General features: G+C 40.7%; 1 protein-coding gene across 8 annotated transcripts in view; it reads left to right on the forward strand.

Annotated features, from left to right (window-relative positions):
- LIMCH1 (LIM and calponin homology domains 1) overlaps positions 1-22,579 on the forward strand; it is a 188,135-nt gene that overhangs the window by 74,997 nt on the left and 90,559 nt on the right. For all 8 annotated transcript variants that reach the window (XM_068403830.1, XM_068403832.1, XM_068403835.1 and 5 more), the window contains one exon: positions 5,434-5,503. In XM_068403830.1, the coding sequence (XP_068259931.1) occupies positions 5,434-5,503 (70 nt within the window). The remainder of the gene's footprint in view (positions 1-5,433; positions 5,504-22,579) is intronic.

The raw sequence follows: 22,579 nt of genomic DNA on the forward strand, positions 1-22,579 counted from the left end.
ATGAAGCATGAAGAGGCTTGGTTGTATCCTGTTTTGCGTTATTGTCTTTTTGGTGTTTGGTGGGATTGTTGGGTTTTTTGCTTTCATCATATTTTGTTTGAAATCTTTTACGAACTATTTTATCTGTATTTCTTTTTGTCATGTCTTTGGTACTTTTACTGTTAAAATGTTCCTTGAGATTTCATTATCATATCTTCTTTCTGGTCACGTCAGGGAAACACTGGTCATGTCAGGTACCAGAAAGCCTCAATAGGAGTAGTATTACAGTTTTTATATTTCTGTTCTTTCTTTTTTCCTCTCTGTGTCATTTAACTTCTTACATAAGTAGCTGTTAATACTCCAGAATTGTTTCCATGAGAAACAAGTTGGCTGAAAGCTAAAGTTTTAAAAAGTCCTCGCTGAACTTGTTTTGTCAGTCATCTCCAAAACATCTGCTGGTCACCAAACCTCAGCTACCAAAAAGGTCAAGCTTGGGGAATGTACATACATTCTCCTTTTGAAAACAGTACTGAAGGATATTGTTTTGTTGTTTGTTTCAACTACTATTTCCTCACCATATAGTGTCAGACCTTAAATTAGCAGTATTTTGCTGGAAGGGAAGAAAAAAGGAGAAAATAATGGAAGATTTTAAATCAACCTGTTTTGTTATCTCTTAGGGCTGCTTAGTTGGACTTGTCCCATTCACATCTGTTTTCCTACATGCAGGAGTATGAAAAATAGTACCAATACCTTAAAAAGAAAACAAAACCAAAAAAAAACCCCACAAAAATTCAAATCAAACAAAAAAAATGCAAACAAAAACAACACTTCTATTCCAACTTTGATACTTCCACTCTCTGACCGTTTATACAGTAGCTCACCAACATTGGCATAGCAGAATGTGGTACACAGTGATACAAAGGTTTTGCTTTGTTCTTTAGAAGATGCGCATCCACTTGAGGATTTTCTGTGTTTGAAGAACACGGCTGTACAAAAACCTGAACTGAATTTGTGCTCGGGAGAACCTGGGCTTTAAACTGGTGGTAGTTTGGGGCAAGACTGGAGTCTGACATTTACATTAGGAGTGAGCAGTGTGTCTGCCCTCCATGCCCTCATGAGGATGAACATACCTGAGCCCTGGTGATTTTTACTGCACAAGAAAAAGGACTACTTTCTTGGAGGAAAGAGTATCAGACAGGGTCAGCGGGAGCTGGGAGGTACTTGGAGAAGCAAGTGATCATTCGAAGTCTCAGTACAACTCTGGACCTGTTAGGCTTCAACCCTTTGTCTGAACTTGCCAGCAGGGACCTTAGTGCCTTCTTAGATCAGTATTGCTGAACTGGCTAGACAGATTAGATGTCTGAGGCAGAGGATCTTAATGTGGCATCAACTAGGTGTGTTTTTTGAGCAAGTGCCTTCAAGTGTCTTCCTGCTGCAAGAATGGGTGATGAAAGTAACATGTCTAACATGACAGGGCCTTAAATGTATGTTCTAGCAAGCCTTATGTCGATTGCCTACCCTGTGTGACTTGGTACAAAGGTGATATGGTTAACTTTTGTAGTAGAAGTAAGTGTTGTGAAAGTAAAGCACTGAACAATGTGTGTGTGTTTCAGCTGATGTAGAAGCTGATGGGTTCTATGTTGTTCCCGTAGCACTTGTTCTGCCACTGTCTTCTCCATACCTTTCTCAGGGATTCCTGCAATACAAATATATTTTTAAAGATTTAATTTAATGTACTAGAATGATGCATTCAGCAGGATTTCTGATGCTTTTTTTAAGTTATCAAACTTGTGATTCCAGAAGAACGTGAAGTTGTTTTGTCCTTTTGGGGTGAGGTAAGGGGTATCTAATGTCATACAAAATTTTCGGATATAACTGAGACTGGACAAGATGCTGGAATTGTTCCCTTGTCCATAGATGCCTACAGTGCAGGTATCCAGACTTGCTGTGTAGCTAAGTGCAGAAAAATAGCTACTTCTTGTTACAGTCATGTTGATGACTGCCCGACATCTGACTTTTCTGATGTCTGCAGGGCAGTAAGCAGGACAGTGCTCTGCCACATACTGGTTGCCAGTGTTTCTGAATGGAAACTAGTGGGGAGTGTGGGGTTTTTTGTTTTTTTTTTTGAGTGGTACAGAAAAATAACAATAAATGTTTATTTGTTGACAGGTCAACACACACTATTATGGTCAGGGCTAGGGCTGGGAGACAAAGCCTAGAGCTATAGCTGTAGTGGGGCTGGAAATGGGGCCAGTGTAGTGGGGCCAGAGGAAGGTTTAGGCTGCAGATGTTTTCTCCTCTATGAACTTGGTCACTGGGGTCATGTCTGAGTGTCTTCACTTCAGAAAGGGCCAAGGGTTAGGGGCTAGAGGCTAAAGCTGCAGATGCAGCAGGGCTTGGCTGGGGCTGCCAGAGGAAGATGTGCACTGCAAGTTTTCTCCCCTGCAAACTCTTTAACCTGAGATGGCTGGGGACAGGAGGCCCAGGGCAGCCAAGTCCTTCAGTTAAGGTTGGCAGGGTGAGAAAGCACGGGGCTGCAGGGGAAGGCGTGGGTTAGGAAGTGCTTTCTCCCTTGCAGACTCTTTCCCCTGGGCTGTGGCAGAGGGCATTGGCCAGGTCCCCAGTGTGAAATGGCTGGGGTTTTTGTTTGCCCCGTATTGCAACAGAAACCTCCTGGAGCTGATAAAACTTGACACATCAAGACAGTACTCTGTATGAGTCCAAACAGGCACAGAAAATTTAGTTTGTGTATATTGACTTGTGTGGGGAAAAGTGTATTCAGTGGCTTTTTCAAGAAGCAGGAACAGAGAGTAACTGTGTGACGGAAGGCGACCGTTGAGACGCTCTGCATAAACAGTACGGCTTTTCGGCCAGGTTGGTGGCCGAGCAAGCTTAAGCCACTCGATATTTTGGCTTATGGACTGTTGCTCTAGATGAGGCAATAATTTAGAAGCAGCCAGTCTGCTCTGGAAGAAATCTCCCTTTGGCACGTTCTGCGGTGAGCAAATCCTGGGGGTTTTGGTGCCAGACTGTTCAGAGATGTTTCCAACAGGAGGTAAAACATTTTAATAATACAGACCTTTCTTCCTCAGGCTTTTCCATCTTGCCCCATCCCATTTCCTCCCTCTTCAAGACTCCAAATGGTGATCTAAAATCTTGTTTATTCCCTGTTCCTTTCCTTCCTCTCATTTTATCCTTCTCCTGTTTTTCACAGGGAAGCCTGTACAAGCCATTTTAAAGATTTATTTAGAGTGGGTTTTGGTATTTGAGGTTTCCATTAAGACCTCTTTATTTTACTTTCTATTACTGTCTATGGCATTTGATCTGCACCTGCAGTATGGGTTGTGCTGCCTAATGTATTCATGTTTGAGTAATAAAGAAAATTGGATGCTTTAGCTAATATATCCTTTTTTTCCTGAGACAAAACAGGCAGATTGAAGATGGAAATCACAACAGAGCTAGAGTATTTGGAAAGAAGTGCTGTGACGGAAGAAAAAAAAAAATCTTAAGTTGCCTGTTGCAGCAGCTAAATGGAAAATAATAGTTTATATGGTTGCTGCTGTGCAAGTCTGAAAGGTTTGTGCCTTTTTGGGGAAAAAGAAGTAATGCTTTTTTGTCATCTGTGAATTAAAATGATGAGTATAGGAAGTGAGATGTGTGGTTCTTTCCATGCGGTTCTGCGCATCTGGGGGCGGGGGAGTGAATTGTTTGTATATAAAAGTATATTCTTTCATAATTTGTTTGTAGGAATAATAGTGTTAGATTCTACCTTAAGCAGAAGGCAGGAATAGCACAGCAATCTGTATGAGCTTGGGTTACAGAGTTTTTAACTGCAAGATCATCAAGAAAACACCCCCAGCTCCCAAAAATGTCATTCACATTGGGTTTGTTGCCACTCCTGATTATGGTGGTGTTGGAGATGTGGGGACTCCATGTGTAATAACACGAGTACAATTTAGGACAGGTTGGACAGAAGCTTTATTAACTATGATCATAGAGAACGTTTAGAATAGTATCTCCCTCTCTGCTCCCCTGTTCTCTCCAAGTGATTGCAGAGACCCAACCTATGTACTGTTTCACGGAAAAAAAGAAAGAGGTGAGGAAAACCAATCATTTCAATGTTAACAAAGCCAGGTATCCACCCCTGGGAGGGATGGACTTCTTAATGAGCTTGTTATAACTGCCACAGTCCTAAGGAGGAATCGAAACAGTAAATAATGTGACAATATGGAGAGATGGCTCTTGGAGGAGCCAACAGGAGTGGCACATCCCATGTTATTTTAGCTCAGAAGTGGGCAGTTGGAAACAATTACAGACTGTTAGTTTTTAGTTGAAAGGAATGTTCTTTTAGTTAGGATAAACTTCTTAGCCAGACCTCTCAAATCTTAAATATTAATATTTTTGCAACCACAGTAGGCTGCTAGAAGAGTCAGTTCTTGAATGGAGACAGTGTCAGCACAAAGTGAGATTCCTCTCTTCCATAGTGAGTATTCTAATTTTTAGAGAGTTTTTACATTATCATAGACATCTTTGTTTCTCTTCAAAGATCTTGTATTTGAAGTGAGTGTCTTGACCTGATGATTTTTCTTCCCAGTGGATGGGACAGGTTGAATTTTATTCCTTGGGATAAAAGGCATAAGGGTTTTCTCTTGGGGGAAGGGTGGTAAAGAAACAGTATTTGTTGCAACAGAATTTTGTAATTAAAATTCTCCACTTTTAGAGACGTGGTTGTTTTTTTGAATATTCTAACAATGAACAATGTCAGCACTTCTCATAGCATGTTCATGGGTGGTGGGGAACTTTGTTTGGGGGGTTGCTAATCTATGGACACTGAACATTGTTCAACTATGGTATCACTGGCCTAGTGATGTTTTCATGATGAGGTGGGGTTTTTTGGACTCCCTTTTCATTTGTCTTCTCACATTTACATTTTACAGGGAACTCTGTTCTCCACAACATTTGTAAGGATGGCATTTAATTTCAAATACAGATGCAGAAAAATGAACAGGCCACCCATGAAGTGTATGTCCTTTCTTACTTTCCTGCTGTGCAGAAACTGCTGGACTGTTCTTCCCAAGCTGTGGTGATACCCAGATGCCTTCTGGGATTCTGCTCTTAAGGCCCTTCTAGGCATGACCTGCCTCTAGGCAATGGAGGCAGACTGACATGACAAAATTCACCCACAGCCTGTGAAGACTGATGTGATCTAGATATGTTTAGGGTATAAAAGAAATATTGTTGTGGTACTGTGCTGTGGATATTTTTCTTCCTAGGGTTTTTTTTTTTTTTTTTCCCAGTGATGGATCTTTGGGTACACACGTGTGTTTTCAGGAGGGGAGAAAGGGGAACATCTTCCTTTTCAGCCATACTGAAATCCTTATGTGTTGGGGACAAGTGTTTGATAATTTGGATTTTTGTGACTTACCACTCATAAATATTCCTTTTTCCTAACAGGTTGCTGAATGCAATAAAGCCAGGATTGGTAAAAAAGATCAATAGACTACCGACCCCCATTGCAGGTTTGGTGAGTATGTCAACTGGAGGAAAAAAAATCTTTCTTCCCTGCTTTTTGCACTTTGATTTTATGACTGTGTGATTTAGATAGCAATTATCTTTGTAACTTGAACTCTTCTAACCTACTAAACTCAGACAGTCCCTCTGAAATCTGAACTCTCAGTGTAGTCACCTTAAGACCTTCCAGTCTTTTTTTCAGAAGTGGGCAGTATTGAAGAGGCAGAGTATATTTTTAGAGGAAGAATATCTTCTTGGTTATATGTCATCTTCCAGTTGTGGTGCTAGCTTTAGAAAGACTGGAATGTATGCATCAGAAGCCATCACCACAAAAGACAGCTTTTTGGAAAGAAAGAAAAATGTACTTGTATATTTTGTCTCATTTTCTCTTTCCACCAAATACCACAGTCTGTAGATAACATTCATTGTGGGACTATCTAGGGAGCTACTTCATGTTGACTTTAAGGGCAGAGTAAAAGTTGGCGATAATCTGTTATAAGCGAGGAAGACCACAGACGTGCTGACAGCTCATGGGCTCTCAGGAGTGCTGGGTGCTCAGGTGGTCACCTCAAGGGGTGGCACTGTCCTGTGCTTGCCGTTGGGGAAGAAGGTGGGGGTATGAATGGGTGTTGGGTCTAACAGGATTAGCCACGTAGAAATATGGCTGTATTGATTTTTATCTTGAGATGTGGCTGGGAATAAGAGGGCCCCTGAGCATGTGGAAGGTGGCCATCCTCGATTTAGACTGATATGCTTATATATGTGGTTCCTTTCTGTTCTGGCACTACTCACACTGTAGTTTAGTTGTGCAAGATTCAGAACGTATTATTTGTTGATAGCTGAGGTTAACGTTCCTTTATATAAACTGCATTAAAAAATTTCAGTGTATTAGAAACCATGTTATATTCGTTTTAAAATTGATTCTATAATGTAATTACATAGCCTTTGAGGCTGGGTCCTTCAGCCTGTAGATTGACAGGCATGTTTGTGCATGAATACTGCCTAGTTTTAGGATTTGATTTGTGATCCCTACCACCCTTTCTTTAAAGTTACCTTGTGTGCCTTTCTTTTGCCTCTGAAACCCATCTAGTTTTATTCCTACGCAGTCCTATTTGAAAGGAATATTTGATATAAACAGCTGCAAAAGATACCAGTAGTGCAGTTTTCTTTTCCTTGGCTCGCTTTCAGGAAAGACTCAATTTTTGTTATGACTGTTTCGACTGTTTTAAGAGGATGATATTGAATTACATGGGTTTTTTCTTAGTCATATGTAAAATCCCAGAGGTAAGGTGGTTGTAGTAAGAGGAACACAGAAAAAAGTCATTAGGGGTGTGTATTTTTCTCATTCCTTGAGATAAATCTGTCTTGCAAGATGTGTTATCTTCAAAGCATTACCAAAAAAGCAGTTTTTAGGCTATTAATAATACCACAGATCTTTGTTGTGTTGGAAAGTGACTTTTTTACCTCTGTACCTGTCTCCTCTACTTACCTTTTGTAATTACTTTTCTAAATATTTTTCCTCATAAATAATTAGGCTATTAAAAATGTTCACTGGTGTTTCTGGCTTCTTGAACATTACCAATGGGTGTTTTTATCTGCTGTTTTGTGAATAAAGTGCTCCAAACAAAGCAAGCCATCCAAGTGTCCCCTTGCTTTCAAAGGTGTCTAGTTCCATACCTGCTGACTTTTCTTGCCATTTTTACTTAGTGGTGAGTAAGTGGCTGTTTTAAGGATTGCGTGTGAATTTAAATTGTCCAAGTGTTCTAGTCTGCTAAGCATATTTATAGTGTATTATTTAAAGTACAGACGTCAGGAGTATGAGCACAGGGTGTATCTTTTTCTTTTCTCTTACCTGTACCATGTCTGTATGTCTAAAAAAAAAAAATTAAGATATTCATGCTATAGTCCAGAAACAGTTATACCTCCTAGTTAGTTGACTGCATATGAAGAACATTCCTTTATTTATCGCTAATTTTTCTTTATTATCTTAGCTTTGGTTGGCTTGACATAGTATATAGTTACTTCTTTTCAGTTATTTCACCCCAGTAAGTGTGATTTCCTCCAGTACGTGTAGAAATACCGTGACAGCTTCAGTACCTTTTCTGCCTTGTGTGAGATACATGCTTTTGAACTCCTAGATACTGCTTCTGCCTAAAAAGTGTAACTTAATCATTCTAACATAATTAATTAATTAATTTCTTCCCAATAGCTGATAGAATAAATATTTAGTTCACTATTAGAGAAAATAAGTAGGTTTTCTTTTTTACAGAGTTGGAGCTAAAACTTAAGAGTAATTGTGAAGTGCTCAAAGTGCCTTTTGTTTTGTCTTTAGCCTCCAGAGACACAATCAGTCATATATTACGTAGCTCTACAAAATGTCTACTTGAGTCTAATTCTCCAGATGATACTCTATTTTTCCTCTGTATTATTGTAAGGACAAATGAAGAAGTATGCTTTATTGAAGGAAAGTAAGAGTAGACTTGAAGCCTCTATCGGAGAAATACTGAGATGTTCATCTGAGAGTATTATCAGGTGTAAAATTTTTGCCTGTATTTTGTGTTTGAGTGCTTTCTCGTAACACTACAGTGAAGTATTATATATAACTGGTCTATTGTGGACAGATTGAATTCTTCAAAATTCTCCTGGTGTTTAAAGCTAGATGAATCTGCAGTTACTCGGAAATTCTTACCAGTGACTTCCTTATATGGTTTAAGGGGGAATTTGCTGACCTTTTGTATACCAGAACACCAATCACGTAAGCAAAATCTATTGGTTATAGTGTTGTAGTGTTAAAGTAAGGACTCGAGGATCTGCACACCACCATACTAAGCACAGGCCATATAAATACACAAAGATGATCTTTGTCCAGTTGCAGGTCTAAGTCAGGATGTGGATTGTATGCAGCATTACATATAGAATTACATATGTTCGGCTTGACAGGTTTGTTTGTAACTTGCTTTGATCTCCAGAAGTGCCGACTGCTTCTGTTATCACAGCAGAAATGATTCATTGCTTTAATGAAATAAAATGTAGGACCAGTGGTTTGGTATTCAGACTTACAGTGAGTATTAAATTTGATGAAATGCTTTCTCATTCCTGTTCAGTATTCATTAGTCCGGAAAGCTAATGCTCCCACCAAAAAGCAAATTCATGAAACAGCCAAAGAACATATTAAACCTAGGTAGGAATAGCAGGCTTTGCTGAAAGAGTCATGTTGCCAGAAGAAATTTTCTCATGTGATAAATTGATACTGAACATCTTTGCTTTAAGACTGTCAGCTTCCCAGAAGCATCATTTTATGCATTTAATTGTGCAAGGCTGGAAAAGTATTTTATCTGTGTTATTAATTAAAAGACCATGTGAAGCTGCAGAAGTCTTACAAAGATAGATTATTAGAGTACAATGAATATAATTAATGTATAAATTATTTTTACAAAACCAGCAATTTTTTTCAGTGAGCTGCTCTTCGTTTCTTTCATTTTGTATGACGTTCATAGTGGGTACAACTAATTTTTAAGCAGTTTTGTACAGCTATGCCTTATTACATATTTAATTCTATAGAAATTAAAAATTTCCAGCATCATTGTAGATAAGCTTTGCTCTATAATGCTAACCACTGTATGTTGACTATCTTTTTTCCGTAAAAAAATTTCTAGTTTTTGCTTCCTGTCCCTGAATAATGTCACTCTGTGAGAAAAGAAAAGGTTTTTGCCTTATCTTTTGTTTGACAGGGTTTAGGGCAGTTTATAGCATTACTTCAGTTCCTTGAACAATCCCCACAGGAGCTCAGACACTTACTTCAGAGGCTGTGTGAAAGAGCCTCACATATAATAGTAGGAAGTAGTCAAGACAAAGTTGGAGGGCTGAACTTTGGCTTGGATCTTGGCTCATGTTTCGGCACTACTGAATAAAAATCTGTTTACTGTGGAATCCAGTTTTCAGCTTGTGTACGGTCCTCAACTTTGTGACATTTGTATGATTTAGCAATGGAAAAAATAGCTCTGCAAAAGTCACCTGGTTGAATGGTTATTGCAACAAGATGGACAGAACTGTAACGTGCTGTTTAAAAAAACTTGTTCCTTTGAAAACAAGGTTGTTTTTTTTCTGTGATTATTTTCCTAGGAACTTTAACTGATGTACATTATTTTTATCACTCTTTCCACTCAAACTTCAGTGTTAGTTTTGGTTTTTTTCTTAAAAAATTATCTGCTCATTCTTCCTTTTAATTTCTTACTCTCCCTTAATTCTTTGTAGTAATTTCTGGAAAGAGCCTGCTCCTATTGTAATATCTAGATTCATAACACATGATAATTTCTGTTTATTTTGTACTTCTTGCTGCTGGACAAATTCATTTGCCAGCACAATTGTATCCATAAAAGTGTCTTGCTGTGTAAGTTGTGGTACATGTGCAGTAAACAGAAGCAAAATTTCCTGTCTAAAACCAGTAAGCTCTTGGCACTCACATCCCAAAAGCATTTTTGTGAATGTTGATAGAAAGCAAAGTGTCAACATCACAGCAAAACGCTGTGCAAACCATTCTGCCATGGTTTCTAAGGAACTTCCTTGCTAAATGGTAATTGGCTTCTCTGCACCTCCTGTGGCTGCCTTCACTGCTGATACCTGAATATTTGACTAAAACATTACTTAGGGTCTGGCCAGTGGTTCGGAGCAGCACTGTGTGTTTTGGCTCATAACATGCTGTAATATATATTGAATCCCTTCACTAAAACAGTAGTGTCCTTAAAAAAAAACAAACACAAGTTTGTGTTCTTGTGTGCTTGTGTTTTGCGTTTTTTTACCCCCTCCCCCAAGCTTTCTAGACTCTGCCTTTGAATGCATTTTTCTTTTAGATTTTCCTGCCTATTTTGTTTTGGTGTCATCTGAGCTGGACAGAGCTACCTTATAAAATTCCTGTTTAATGAATTTAGCTGTATGCTGTACTTGCAAACATTTCTAAATTTCATGAAGAATATGAGAGTAAACTAACAGGTGTCTCTTAACCAGGCTGTTTGTAAACAGAGTCTGGGTGGAACAATCTACAGTGATGCTATAATTAATTCTTTGCAGAAGAGGAAAACAACAAACAGTTCAAATTTGGCAGGAAGCGTAGAGGAAGCAGCATTGATGGGGGGAAAAATAAGATGCAAACCAATAAAAGCTAAAACTTTACATTGAAATTCAGCTGGTTTTTTTTTTTTTAAAGACTGGATTGAAGGTTTTTATTGCTCCCAATTAACCATGCAAATCCTGTCTAGAAAGCATTGTTCTCCCATTTAGAGAAAAACTAGTGAGTCAAATGCAAAACACAGTGCTGGCATCTCATTTAGTATTTTATTGATTGAAATGGGTGTGCTTGCTGTGGTGTCAGGTTTGGCTCTACAACTCTCGTACTTTTGATGCTGGAAACTAATCATCGATCTGACAGTAGCGTACGTGTTGGAAATGTACTCCACTGCTGCACTTGGGTTCAGCCTGCGTTGCCCAGGCTCCCAAGTTTGAGCTGTAGCCTGATGTATGGGCATAAGAGAGACTGAAATAACAGGAAATTAGTAAAATACATGAACCATCAAAAAAACCCCAAGGGAGGTAAATGACCTAACCTTGTTTATTTGCTTTTGATGGTCTGAGCTGTGTTTAGCTATGAAGCACACCCTCAGAGAAGTGAGTTCAGCCGTCTCCTAGTACTCTTCGTGTTCATCATCCCGCTCTGGCTCATAAGCTGTCCTTAACATCCATGAGCAGTCCCTTCTGTCCTCAGCTATCAGCTGGAATGTTGTGTTTATGATGGCTGGAGGCAAAACCTGAAGTGAGTGACACCTTGTTATTGATCCCTCCCAGACTTCCATGTGCTTCTCACACCAGTGGCCCCAGCCAGCGTTCAGCCAGGGCTTCTGCAGACCAACCTCACTGCTGGCCTTAAAGTCCCTTCTTCTTCTGGATGCTTCCTTGGCTGCAGTGCTTACAGTACACTCAATAAGCTAAGCTGTTTGTTGGCTGGGACCACTACTTGTCATGCTAAGGATACTGTCCCTTTCTGCCAGTGTCCAGGAATTTGTCCCTTGTTATAAGCTGAAGTCTTTCCTTTAGCACCCAGAGCGCCCTGAACAGTTTCCTTGTTGGGTCAGGATAGCATCAGCCAAGATGGGTAAAGGCTTGTAGGACACACGTGAAGGACAGCTGTGAACCACAGCTGCTGTGTACAGATGCAAACTTCTGTCATGTTGTTGAGGCCTGTTCCTGAACTAGACTTGTTAGGATTCAAAGGTGCAGAAGTCTCGCAGTTAGCTTAAGCCACGCACTGAGTGTGCTGAGCTCTGCTGCTGAGAATGTCATGACTTGGGTTTGGTCAAATGCTAATAACATGTGTAAGCTCTTTGTGGCAAGGATCATCTGCTAGTCTGTTTTTGTCTAACACCTCACCCCATGAGCCCTGCTCCATGGCCAGGACTCCTAGACAGTATGTGAAGACAAATAATAAATAACAGTAACAAAAATATCACAGGCATTCCTGTGTCATTCACAGTCTGGTTTTAGACTGTTCTCCCAACTTGAGGCTTCAACCATGGCTTTAATCAATAGGTTTATGATTAGCTTTATTCACATTGAATAATTTAAAATGTTAATACGCAAATTCAGAGGTAAGGAGAACCTTTTCTGTGTTAAAACCAAGAGAGAATGGTCACTGCAGAGGATCTCCTTTTTGAATATTTGTTTGTTTGCTTTACACAGAGACAGTTTTATTACCCAGCCTTGAGAAGGTAAAGCCAACTACCACACTTTAGAAAAAAGTGTTTACTTAAAAGCAAAGGGTCTACCTATTCTGGGGCTGTCAAGTGAGTTCACAAAGATGTTATTTATAAAACTATATAAATAAAGGCTTAATGTAATGATTGTTTACCTTTTTTTTTGGACATAGGAGGTTTAATAAAGTGAAGGATTTCAGGGATAACATTTGAAAATGGCAAAAAGAACATTGCTGCTGCTGAAGCCCTAATACTAGGCAGCTGAAATGTGAACTTGCCCTTATCATGGCATTAACCTTTACTATAAGTGACAGAGTCTTTCCTCAGGTTGGGGAGGGCAGCTGGTTTCCAGGAGGAGCTCATTTTGTACCCGTGGAAAATGTGGGTTGCCCACTGGATTAATTTTTAGATTTGCTTTCAGATCCTAAAGTGTCCTTCTGCAGGTTCAGCCATGACTTGCATTACATTGGTTTTCTGACTCTGGTTGAGTGAGTATTTCAGAAATGGCAACCTTTTGAAGAACAACCTCTAAGTATCTGTAAGTATCAGAAAAAATGCTATTCACTATGTAGCTCAGGGCTGCACTAAATGAAGGGAAGAATCCAGTGCTTCCCTCAAGCTGTTGTCTTAGAAACGAAAGGCCTCCTGAGCAAAATGACTTATACTCTTCAGGACAAATCCTACTGTTGAAGCTTATGGCTTCTCTTAATTGTTGGGCAAATGCCATGTGCTCTGGAGGCATGTACCATCTTCAGGAGTTTTCAATGGAGGTGTTGGATGCCCTAAGCCTGCGAATGTGTTGCCGGTGCCTTGTGATGAATGCGTCACTGTTGGAGTTGTATCCAGGCACCTGCAATCTTTGGGTAACTTCTGTTGCAAAATCAATAATTTGCCAGTGAGGATATGAAAAGAAGCCCTGAGCTGGTGTGCTGCGTGTGTTTAGGCCAGCACACATAAAATAAACAGAGCTATGAATATAGCTTGAGGCTAAAAGAAGTATCAGCTTTTGTCCTTAACAAGAAAAACTAGACCTGAGGCTATGGTTGCTTTCAGCTGCTCTAAATGTGACTTTTCTACACCTTCTCCCATGCCAGCACTAGCACTCATATGGTTACTATCTGGAGTGGGCAACTGATCTGGCTGAAAAATACACTTCTCCTTCATCTTACAGCATGCAACTGCATGAGCAGGGGTGTGGGCAGGAGGGAAGAGAGAGGCTCACCAAGCTGAGGAGAGAGGTGTAGTTTGATCAGTTTAAAGTAGTTCTGAAAGTGCAGCTAGGAAGCTTGAACTTAGATGCAGTCCTTAAGTTATTGGCCAGAATCGAAGAACACAGGGACCTGCGAAAGTCTCATCCCAAAATCCCCAGTTTAAAGGTTGTCTGTGCTACTATACTTAGTAGTACTCTCACTCCCTAATTCTGGAAAGCCTCTCACAGGTTGGAGTCTGTAGGTCTGCGCTATAAATACCATCTCTGATTCTCAACTGTCTTTCAGTGACATGTAGCCTCTGCTGCAGGGAACAGCTAGATGCCAGTATTTATTTGACAGAGTGAGAGCTAACGTGAGTGTAAATGGGGTTGACTGGACTAAAAATATTTGCTCTGTTTGCTGCTACCCTGCATTCTCATAGCATCCAAGTGGTGGGTGGTGCTGCCCATAAACCCATATGAGACGGTGTGGAGAATGTTCATAACTGGACAACAGTAGCACTGGAGATGTGACAGGGGAGGGTACCTTCCAAAGAGCTTTTAACCTGAGCAGTCCCCGGGAGGTGAGCAGGAACTAAAGTTTCCACAGTGTGGTCGGACTGACAGATCTGCCACCTCAAAATGGGCCAGGGAGGCTCAAGCTTCCTATTACCTGAAAAGGGGGGCAAGCGTGAGTTAGCAACGGTCTGCTGTGACCCCAGCCCTTAGGCTGAAGATGGTGGCAGAAGAATGCTGTTTCTAATCCCCTTCCTGGCTGCAAATCAACTCGGTGAAGTCTGTTGCAGTTTACGTCTGCTAGCAACTGTTCGTACTGTTTCTATGCTGAAAACCTTTCTGGGCGCTGTAAGTGGATTTCTGTCAGATGATGGGCATGTCGCGAGCAGGAGCCTACGTGCTGAATGCAGATGATGGAACGTGTCTCGCTCCAAAGATCACATTGCAGTTGTTTCCCTGGCTTAAAGCAAACAAGCAAAAAGGCAAACTAGTGGAAAACTAGTGCCTTAAAGATCTGTGCACAGTGATTTCTTTGGTTTAAGAGCCCAGTAAAACTGCAGTCTGGTGCTGTGGTCAAGAGTTCATAGAGGCTGAAATATCTGACACTGAAGTCTCCTTGCCTTCTGCATTCCTTAGCGCTCCTGGATTAAAGCCACTTGCTTCCTGCTTGGCACGGTACTCTCCAATTGTAATGCGCTTCCTCTTAAATGTCCAGAGGTCTAATGATACTATTGTAAACCTGTTAAAATTAATGCTGTAGAGGAAGCAGCTTAGTTAATTGCTTGTGCAAAAATACAGTGGTAGGCTGAACTATCTGACTGAGGGACATCAAAGCCATTAACTATTAACCTTTTAAAAGCCAAATAGCCTTGTGATACTATGTGGAAATCTGTCCCACAGCTTAGCAGAAGAATTACACATTCATTTTTGAACAAGCAGTATAACTAACGATCTAGAAAATGAATATTGCAGTACAGAGGCAATCCTCAGCTATTTGAAGTGGTGTCCTTCTATTAAAGCCCTCGCTATTGCCACATCTTTGTTTGCTTCTGCCTCCTCATCTTCATGCGGGAAGCACTGTTACTTAGATGGAGAATGTCTGTTTCTGTTTGGGGCAATAGTGTGCACTGATTTATTACTGTGCAATGTGTGAAAGGGAGTTTTCTTTTCAGGCTTTTCAATAAGGGGAGAGGATTGAACTTGCTAAATGTGTGTATGCATCAAAGTGTGTACTGAGTTCAACTCAGCTTTTTTCAGTCCATTCTGTACGCTCCTTCCTCACCTTGGCTTTTCTCTTTGAATTGTACTAGTTCTCATGCACAACTTGTGCATGAGCTCGTGTTTCTCAAGCTTGTGTTTCCCCATAAGGCTGATGGTAAACATTGTGCTTTTCCCCCTCTTCCTCTTTCTTTTCCTTTTTAGTCTTAATGTTGGTATTATTTGGTGTCCTTTTACTGCAGCAGCTAGAGAGATGTTAACTTGACTTGACGTGTTGCAAAGTCGTATCGGTGTGTTGGGAGGCACATTGGACTGAGTGCCAGATGTGAATCTCACCCTTGCACCTGTTGTGCGGCAACAAACTTCAGGCTTAAACTGATAGCCTGGGCTGCTAGTGCATTGCTATCTTCTTTTATAGCTGTTGGGTTGGTTGGGCACTGTGTAGCTTGGCTTCACAGCCAACAAATCCCATGGGTGTTTCCAAGCGTTCCTGGATGTTTCTAATACCTTCTCTTAGTGAAAGCTGCCTTGTCACTGTTGTCCTTTGAATACCATTTCTAGTTTGGTTGGAAGGAGGCTTGTTGTTTTTTCCAAAACCAATCCGAACTTTATCACTCCTGCCTAGCAACAGCATTAGGGATTTTAGAGCTAATGCCTGGCTTTGGCTGAATGCATGAGTTGCCAGTAGGCCTTTGCATCCTCATCTTTGCATTCAAGCTCCGATAATGCAGTCGTAGAGGTTCCTGTGAAGCTGCTTGGTGAGTGCCTTCAGGGAGAAGCTGCAGGCCTGATTGTCCAGTGACAGGCACGAGGAGATGGAGCCCAGTAGCCACAAATGTAAAAGCTCAAGTGTCAGTGGGATATATACTTAACCATGCAGGCAGCAAGTGAGTCTTTGGCTGACTATGGAGGGGGCCCAAGGTCATTTTGTCAGCTAGGGAGGGCTGAACTGTGAAGTGGCTCTGTTTTCTTGGCCAGCAGCGCGTGGATCAGGAATGCTGGTCAATGGTTTTTGGTTTTAACCTTCCTGTGTTTCCTATGTCCTCCTGCCCTGCAGCCCGCGGCAGTGAGTAGGACCACGCTATAAATGCTTTCTGCTTCTTGAGCCTGGTTTTCAGACCAAAGCTGACATACCTGCTAGATAAGAAGTGTGGCATTTATATATTAATTTCTGGAATTACAGGGATCGGCCACAAAGTATTAGCACCACTATACATCATATCCTCTGTTATTTAAAAGGGAGGATGGTGAATAGGTTCAGTTATTTGAGGCTTCAAGTAATCCAGGGCAATTTTCAGTGTAATTAATACATGTCAGGAATTTGACCCTTGTTGGGATAACAAGAAGTTCTGGATAAATGAGGTGATACTATAAACAAGTCATGAAAATTGTGCCAAAAAACTGTCTACACAGGTCAGTAGCACAAGCTCATAAAATCTCTCAACTTCTGATCTAGAAAGATAATTTATACAGTTTTTACTTGACATGCAAAAGTAGAAAAAAACCCCTTATTTTGATACAATTCTCGGATGTTTTCTTTCATTATGTCTCTCCTGTTACCCCTAAAGCAGTCAGACAGTAGCTGCTTCTTAAACCATAACAACTGCATGGAAAGTATAACTCGAAATATCCTGAGAGCCACACACATCTGACAGTCATGCTATTTTGCTGTGCTGTTTATTTTCAAAGAAAATAAAGCAAATTAAAAAAACCCAAACAACTACTACAGGCTTGATAGTATGTATTGGAAACTGTATATTCTCATATATCATAAAACAAATGCAGGAATTGCATCAATCATTGGCAAAACTAGTTGCAAACTTACAAATCAGACGGAACAGTCCCCAGAGAGCTCTGTCAGGGCTTTTATAAAAGCCTGTAAAGAGGCAAAGAGACGTAAATAAATAACTCAATGTTGTGCACCAAATAGACACATAAAAATCATTACTAAAGTCGGTGTTTAGTAACAGATTTATGTAAAAATGAAACATGACATAAAGTTTGTTATAGGAGGCTGGGTTTTATTTTGTTGTGGGTTTTTTCAGAAGCAGAGCCAGGCTAGCTTGATCTTCCTTCTTAGTGTGCATGCCTATATTTCATCTTACAGTGCTGGATAGTGGCTGGGTAGAATCTGCTATGTCAGCGGACTAGAATTTTAGACAGGGAAGAAGCAAGATAGTTACATCCTCTCAGAGAAGTGATGCAGTCAAAAATTTGAGTAAGCAAGGTATTAGCAGAATTATGTTGGAATGCATGGTACTTCATCTTCAACAATATCACATGAGCTGTTACTTGTTCTTTCATTCTGTCTAAGAAAACCAAAAAAGCAAAAGTCAATCCACTATTATAATTAGTTTGAAGGGAGTTTAGGAGCTGTATCTTAAGATATGCCTGGCCTCAGTTTCTCAGCACCTCAGATCTTTGAATGATACAGTCAGCAGTGATCAAAATCTGTTTTCCTGCAAAGTAAGTATCAAGCTTACTGGTATGAGTCTCCTTATCCCTTTTATGCTAGATGCTGTATGGCATCTGAAGTCTCTGCCTTCAGAAGTTTATAATAAAGAAACAACATATAGATGCAGTTAGAAAGGAAACAGAGAAACAAGTTATTTGTCAGCACAGTGTTATCAGCAAACCTGGGATCTAACTGCTCTTGGCTCTTTGTAGGCATAATCGTAACGCAGAATTTTGGGGAGGATAATGGAGTAGTTCTGGTGAAATTCAGAGGAGGGTGCTCATATGCATGAGGGTTGTGCGTGAGAAAATACAAAATCCAAAATCTGCCTAGAGTCAGCACCCGCAGTATTAGACTAAGTTGGCTAGTTCCCAGGGGTGAGACCTTAAATGCTCTTTAGTCCTTACCTTCTGGTTGATCAGAGATTAATCACTTGCTTTTTTAAATACTATTACCCAATCTCTTGAGCCACCCAATCCTGATTAAAATTTACTTTCTAAAATATGATCTTAGAGAACTGAAACTCCTTGGATTCCAGACATTCACATTTTTTTTAAGAACTGTGAGTTCTTGGTGTTCTTATAGTACTTACATCAAAAGTTCTTGCAGGTAGTTTATCTTCCCAAGAGTAGTTCACCTTGCTTATTCTGTTATTTTTTTTTTGGCTGAAATTTGATGAGCGATATTAGAAATCCAGCACTTAAGCCTGCATACAAACTATTATGTAAGCAAATTGCAGACCAAGAACTTCCAAGATTGTGGTCAGTATTCTCCATCCCAGCTTCTAGTATGATTTATTCTCTTTGTATAATGATGTACAAATATTCTTTATATACTGCATATAAATTTGTCCGTTATAACTTCACAATACAAGTTGGAGGAATAAAAGTGCCAGACTGAGGTTAGGAAATGCATGGGAAGTAAATAAGAGGAAAAACAGTCAACTGCTCTATTCAGGATAATGGAAGGTGGGGTTTGGGATATGCCAGAGAATGGAAAACCCTGGATAACCTCTGTGTTGTGGGTGTGGGCAACTCACTGAACAGCTCGCTTGGGTTTGGCAGCAGCATTTTATCACCCCAGCTCAACACAGCCACAGGACAGCTCTCACAAGAGAGCTGCTTGGCTCCAGCTCCTTTCTGTGCCATGCTTCTGCTCATTCAGGGGCGAGTGGCCCAAAGGTGTGAGATCAGCTTAGCAGAGCACACTTAGGGATTTCCAGGTAGCCAGAAAGCCCCAGAAACTGGGTGCTGCTCATGTGCTAGTTGACTCTCCAGGCTCTCTGCAGCCATACACAGAGCCTGGGGCATGCTGAAGCCCTGTGCAGCTCCAGGCTGGCTGGCATGTACATGTGCAAGTCCAAAGAGCATGTGTACCCAGGGTCTGCTACCTCCTGGGTGGTTGGGCTCACTGTGCTGCAGTTTGATCAGTGTTCCTGCATCAGCTAAGGCAGTTGCATAGCTCTGTAGCCCCTGTATTTGACCATGTAAACCCCAGGTGGATCTGTAGTAGGGTCTCCAGATTTAATGGCTGATTAGCTTCAGCATAGGGCTGAGCCTCAGCTGGGTCCATACATTCGGGCAAGGCAGTACTGTGTCTGATGAATATTCCCCAGTTGCTAGGAAGGGCAGTGTAGAGGTGCTTGCCAAAGCCAATCAGTCCCGCTGGCCTTGAGCTGATTTTGGGTAGTCATGTGTAACATTTGCATTCGCCAGAAATCTGCGTCTGCGGGAGTGGTTTGGAGACGTGCGAGCTGGCTGGGAACTGGGGCTCTGCAGTGCTTTAAATCAGCTATGTTGCTGGCGGCTTCTTGTTGGCTCTGGAGCTAGTACAGCTCCTTTCATGGCCCATGAAGCCTGGCCTAATAATCTTGCTGGACTCTTCTGGTTCTGCTGTCTAGATACACCTCTCTGATCAACCAGCTGAACTCTGAGTCCCTCTGTTGAGGAAAGGAAAAAATCATATTTGCTTTAAATTTACCCTTTTCCTTTATACGCTCTCAGCAGCTAAGTTTTACCTTGATCTGTATAATGTGGCTTTAAATTGCAAAGGTGCTCAGAAGTAGCAAGTGAGGAGTTGGAAGCTTGTTTAAGGGTGCATGAATATCTCTGCTAGCCTTATTTGTGACTGTTATGAGCAGGAGCCACTGGTTATACTTAGGCAACCTGAATTATATGCACAGTTTGGTTGTATTCCTTTACAAAAAAAAAGGTGATCTCAAGTCTGGTTAGGACAGAAGGTAGAGTATAAACTGAACTTTTAGGAATAAATTATCAGTCATAGCTGATTTGTTTCCCCTTTCTTTCTCTTCTGCCAACAAATGTGACAAGCTATTTCTGTTATCTCCACCCCTTAGTTCCAGTTCCTAAGACTTGGTATGATGCATGGATTCATCCTCCTACCCTTGTTGCTTTGTGCATTCCTAGGGGAGAGAGGATGTAGCAGAAGTATGCCTCAGATACACCTCTAGTGTGTTGACAGTAAATGGAAGAACAGGAATATCTGTCCTGTAAGAGGATAGATTCTTTTCTGTCTGTGCTCTGCCGCCTAGAGGGACCAGAACCAAGACATTGTTGAAAGAGCTGGGAGAAGGCCTTGCAATGGGAATACCCTATGTTAAAGAAGACTTTATTTCTTTCTTTCCCTCTTGTTTTAATTGTTGGTTTTATGCACATAAACTTGAGGAAATTCTGCTTCTTAAATACAGTATATTATTGTACTACTTTTTATTCCTCCCGAAAGCTTAGTCTTCACAACTGTAAACGATTACGGCATCCAGACATAATCTATGAATCATGCTTTCCAAATAGTCCTTCAAAGGCGTATTTGCACAACCTCTATAGCCTTAATCAGCAGTAGTAATTCAAGTTGGCTATTCTGCGTAGTCCATCTAAGTTTGCAGCTACCACGGTGTCATGAATAATCGTGCCAGCTCTTGAATTATGTCTGGGGTATGCTTTACTGATGGTTGAACAGGGAGGGAAAAGAAATCACTGCCAAACTATTGGGTAGCTCATCTTGCCTTGAGTATTTACCAGTAAAAAAAAAAATCCCAAAGTGAAGATATTCAAGATGACTGACAGTTATGGCCAAGCTACCTAGACACCAAATGTATGTTTTCAAATCTGAGAAAGAAACAACAGATACATGGATTGAGTGTTGTGGTATTTAGTAATTTAGGCAGTTACACTATATATGGTCAAGAATGGGCACTGGTTTACTTAGCATCTTGTTGCACAGATATTTTGGTTGTCTGTAAAATGCACTTGCAGCAAATTGAAAATTGTTGATTTTCTTCCTTTTCCTCACTGAAATCACTCTAGACATCTAAATGGGAAAGCTTTCTATTTGTTTTTTTACTGGGAGTAAAAACAATAATGTAGGTTTTCCAACTGGAATGTGCTGGAACTTCATTCAGTACAAAAAGCCAATTTAAAAAAATAAATGTTTTTTGGACTTGAACAGCTTCTTATAGAAGTATGTGTAAGGAAACTCCAACCTGTACATTAAAGAAGTCCAGTATGGTTTATGTAATGTTGGCATGAAAATGCAAAGCTATGAGTGGGGGGGGAAATGTATGTTGGGTATCCTGTAACAACAGCAAAGAGATTTCTGATGTTTATCAAACCTTGAATACCATGGATTATTAAAACATATTCCTTGGCAATAAAGAGTAGATGTTTAATTTGAAAGGAGAAATGGAATTTGTTGCTTTTTTTGCAGAGGTCACGAACTGAGCAGGAATGAGTCCTCCTTGGCGGTTTCACTATTTTGCTGTTTCCCTTGGGGAGTAGAGATTTGGTCTGATTTTAACAGCTACTGCCAGGCCCCCGGCCCCCACAGCGGCTTTCTTGCATCTTTTGAGGCCCACCTACAGCAGTTGTACTTGGACATTGGGACGCAGAGGCCCTCCAACAGCCCCGGCTGTCTCGTATCCTGATCCTTGCATAGCGGATTGCTATCTTTGCTGAGAGAAGTCTGAGTATTGGCCAACTGTGACTATTTGTTGGCTTTAAATGGAAGGTAGCTTTGCTTAATATACCAGGCAAAAGAGAACACACCACGTAAAAGAAACGGGCAAGAAAGTAAAGTCATGTTAATAGTAGCTGCTGCAATTAGAAGTGTAATGAGTCTGCCGGCAGTGCTTGTACATTCATTTTCAGAGGTTTCATGTCAAATTGATTTTTCATTTTCATTCGTGTTTGAAGTTTTGTGCTCAGCTAGTTCAATACAGCTGGATGCAGCAAAACTTTTCAAATGAGATTCATCATGCACGTATTTTCATAAAAATCCTGTATTTTCTGGGATTGTACACCTTGGATGAAATCAAGTGCCTGGGTAGGAAGACAGCTGATAAATGACCAGGGGAAAGTAAGAATTGAGGCTATAACTCCAATACAGCTTTGCATCTATGATTAATTAGGGTCTTGTGTATCAGAAAAGCATTGGGTGTAAATCTCGCTATTGCTCATTTCCAGTTACTTTTTCTGTCCTTGCCATCTGCTTTGGATGTAGAGAGAGAAAAAAACTAGAAGCAGTCTGTAGTGATCATTACAGAATTTTTGCAGATAGTCATCTCTGAATGTGCGTGCAGGTGCACTGATTATGCTTTAAGTCATTGGTTCACAATAGATTCTGCTGGTCAGGTAATTAGCGACCCTCAGACACACCTTTTCAGGTGGAGAGGCTCACGATGCACAGGATTTTCCTAATTTTCCTTCTCCACTAGCCCCGCTCCATCCTAAAGGTCCTGTGGCAAGATGCATCTGATGGTTCACTGCAGCTGGTTCCCTGGAATAGTCCACACTGCTCTTCCTGGAAAAGAAGGTTATTTTCACAACAGTCAAGTCAAAATATAGAAAGCAGGCATTGAGTAACAGTGCCCTAAGATATCAGATGTGATCAAATGGATACCATGAAGCTTGGAATCTGTAGGCAGAGAAGGGAAGGGAAGGTATGTGAAAAAAG

The sequence above is a fragment of the Nyctibius grandis genome, chromosome 6 (assembly GCF_013368605.1).
Source record: "Nyctibius grandis isolate bNycGra1 chromosome 6, bNycGra1.pri, whole genome shotgun sequence".
Taxonomy (NCBI): Eukaryota; Metazoa; Chordata; class Aves; order Nyctibiiformes; family Nyctibiidae; genus Nyctibius; species Nyctibius grandis.